The sequence below is a fragment of the Malurus melanocephalus genome, unplaced genomic scaffold (genome assembly GCF_030028575.1).
Source record: "Malurus melanocephalus ecotype Western Australia unplaced genomic scaffold, MMel_1.1 scaffold_1782, whole genome shotgun sequence".
Lineage (NCBI taxonomy): Eukaryota > Metazoa > Chordata > Aves > Passeriformes > Maluridae > Malurus > Malurus melanocephalus.
In genome coordinates, this window is record NW_026625014.1 from 10,162 (window position 1) to 12,024 (window position 1,863).

The following is a 1,863-nucleotide window of genomic DNA, read 5'->3' on the forward strand; positions in this document are numbered from 1 at the left end:
CTCACTTCCTCTCCTTCCCAGCACCTTCCCCAATTGATTTTCRTTTCTTTTTTTTCTTTGCAGAGTAAGGAAGTGGGGCTGCAGCTCCAGGAGGACCTGATGAARGTTTTGAATGAACTCTACACGGTAAATGCAGCTTTTTTCTTGGCCTCTCATCAGGCACAAGTGTTGGATTTCTCCCAGCAGGACTGAAAAGCTCGTGGGCACCTCAAAAGCTCCAAAAATTTCATTTTTTTCCCTCTGTCCCTGTGTTGTTTTACTCTCTGAGTGTTGGCTCCCCCAAGATCTCATCAATTGTGGCTTTGCTGCTTTCAGAAAGAGCCAGAAATGGGAGAATTATTCCCTAAAACATCCAAAATTTCAGATTTTGGGATATAAACTTCAGCAGAAGCACCGCCTGAGCTTGTTTGTCCCTCAGCAGAATTATTAATTAACTCAGAAATATTACAGCAACGGGGAAGTTTGCATGAACTCATTTATAAAAGGGTACAGGATTGGGGGGAAAAAAAAACAAAAAAAGAGTGTTTGAGTCCAGAGCTTTGTTCTTCTAGGAGCAGGAATTCCATGGATATTTGCTCCAGGATCTCACCCTTCCCCTTCCAAATGGGAATTGCTTTTTAAAACTCTTTAAAAATTGCATTTTAAAGAGTTTTAAAGGGTTTTTCCCCTTAAATCTTGTGGAAGATGAGTTTTTTCATCTGGAATTTTTTTCCAACCGTGTAAAATTCACTGGGGACACCGAGGAGGAGGAGGAAGATGAAGATGGGCTCCTGTTCCCAAGGGCTCTGCTGCTGTTTGGGGATTTCTCTCCTCTCACATGGATGAACAGCAAAGCCTCTTGTCTGACAGAAATTCTGCTTTTTACAGCTGTTCCCCAGCCAGTTCTCTGATTTAAAAGCAGAACTCAGGGTTTTGCTGCTCAAAATGCTTTTTATTTTGTCCTTCCTCAGTGATTTTTGGGGTCACCACACCAAGGGTGGTGCTCTGGTCTTCCTCCTTCCACGAGGTGATCCGGGGTTGTTTTTGGGGAAATTGGGTGTAAAAATCAGAGTTATAGGATTTCAGGGGCTTTGCTGGGATTTCCTCAATCAGTAAAATATTTAGAGCATTTTTTTCATTAAAATTCATTACAATTRGAGCCTCAAAGCCAAATATTCAGAAAAATTAGAGCCTCAAAGCCAAATATTCAGAAAAATCAGCGCTCCAGAAATGGTTTTGTATTTGAGGGTGTGATKGKCTCAACTYTTGAGTGGTGTCAGGAAGGACACARATCTGTCTCTAAAAACAGATTTTAGGAGCTGAGATTCATTTCTCATCCAAGTTCCCCTGGCTCTGAAGTGGCTGCTGAGTGGAATTTCACAGAGAGGGGAGCATTTCTGGAATTTCAGAGTGATTCCTGCTGATTCCTCTTACCCCTGTCAGGAAAATCTTCCACAATTCAACCTTTGATAACCAAAGCGATGTGAGAATGCTCCCAACTCTCTCAGGCACCTCCTGCCCTAATTTTTCCTGCTCTGGAAACTTCTCCTGAGTRTTTTTTTCTGCTCCAGATGTTCCAAACTTGCTCTGAACACATCTCTCACCCTGCAGGTGATGAAAACCTACCACATGTACAACGCTGACAGCATCAGTGCCCAGAGCAAGCTGAAGGAGGCTGAGAAGCAGGAGGAGAAGCAGATTGGGAAATCGGTGAAGCAGGAGGACAAACAGACCCCGCGCTCGCCCGACTCCACCTCCAACGTCAAATTCGAGGAGAAGCACGTGCGGAGGAGCTCGGTCAAGAAAATCGAGAAGATGAAGGAGAAGGTACCGAGTTCCCCCTCTTACAGGAGCCCCATCACATCCAAATCTCATTTTTTGTTT

At 43.9% G+C, this 1,863-nt stretch overlaps 1 protein-coding gene across 1 annotated transcript in view; it reads left to right on the forward strand.

The window, feature by feature from the left end:
- Positions 1–43: 43 nt before the first annotated feature.
- Positions 44–1,863, forward strand: part of LOC130587335 (SLIT-ROBO Rho GTPase-activating protein 2B-like) — a gene marked incomplete at its 3' end in the record, with an annotated part of 5,047 nt that continues 3,227 nt past the window's right edge. Inside the window, exons 1-2 of the mRNA XM_057388314.1 lie at positions 44–126; positions 1,591–1,806. Of these exons, the coding sequence (XP_057244297.1) occupies positions 100–126; positions 1,591–1,806 (243 nt within the window). The remainder of the gene's footprint in view (positions 127–1,590; positions 1,807–1,863) is intronic.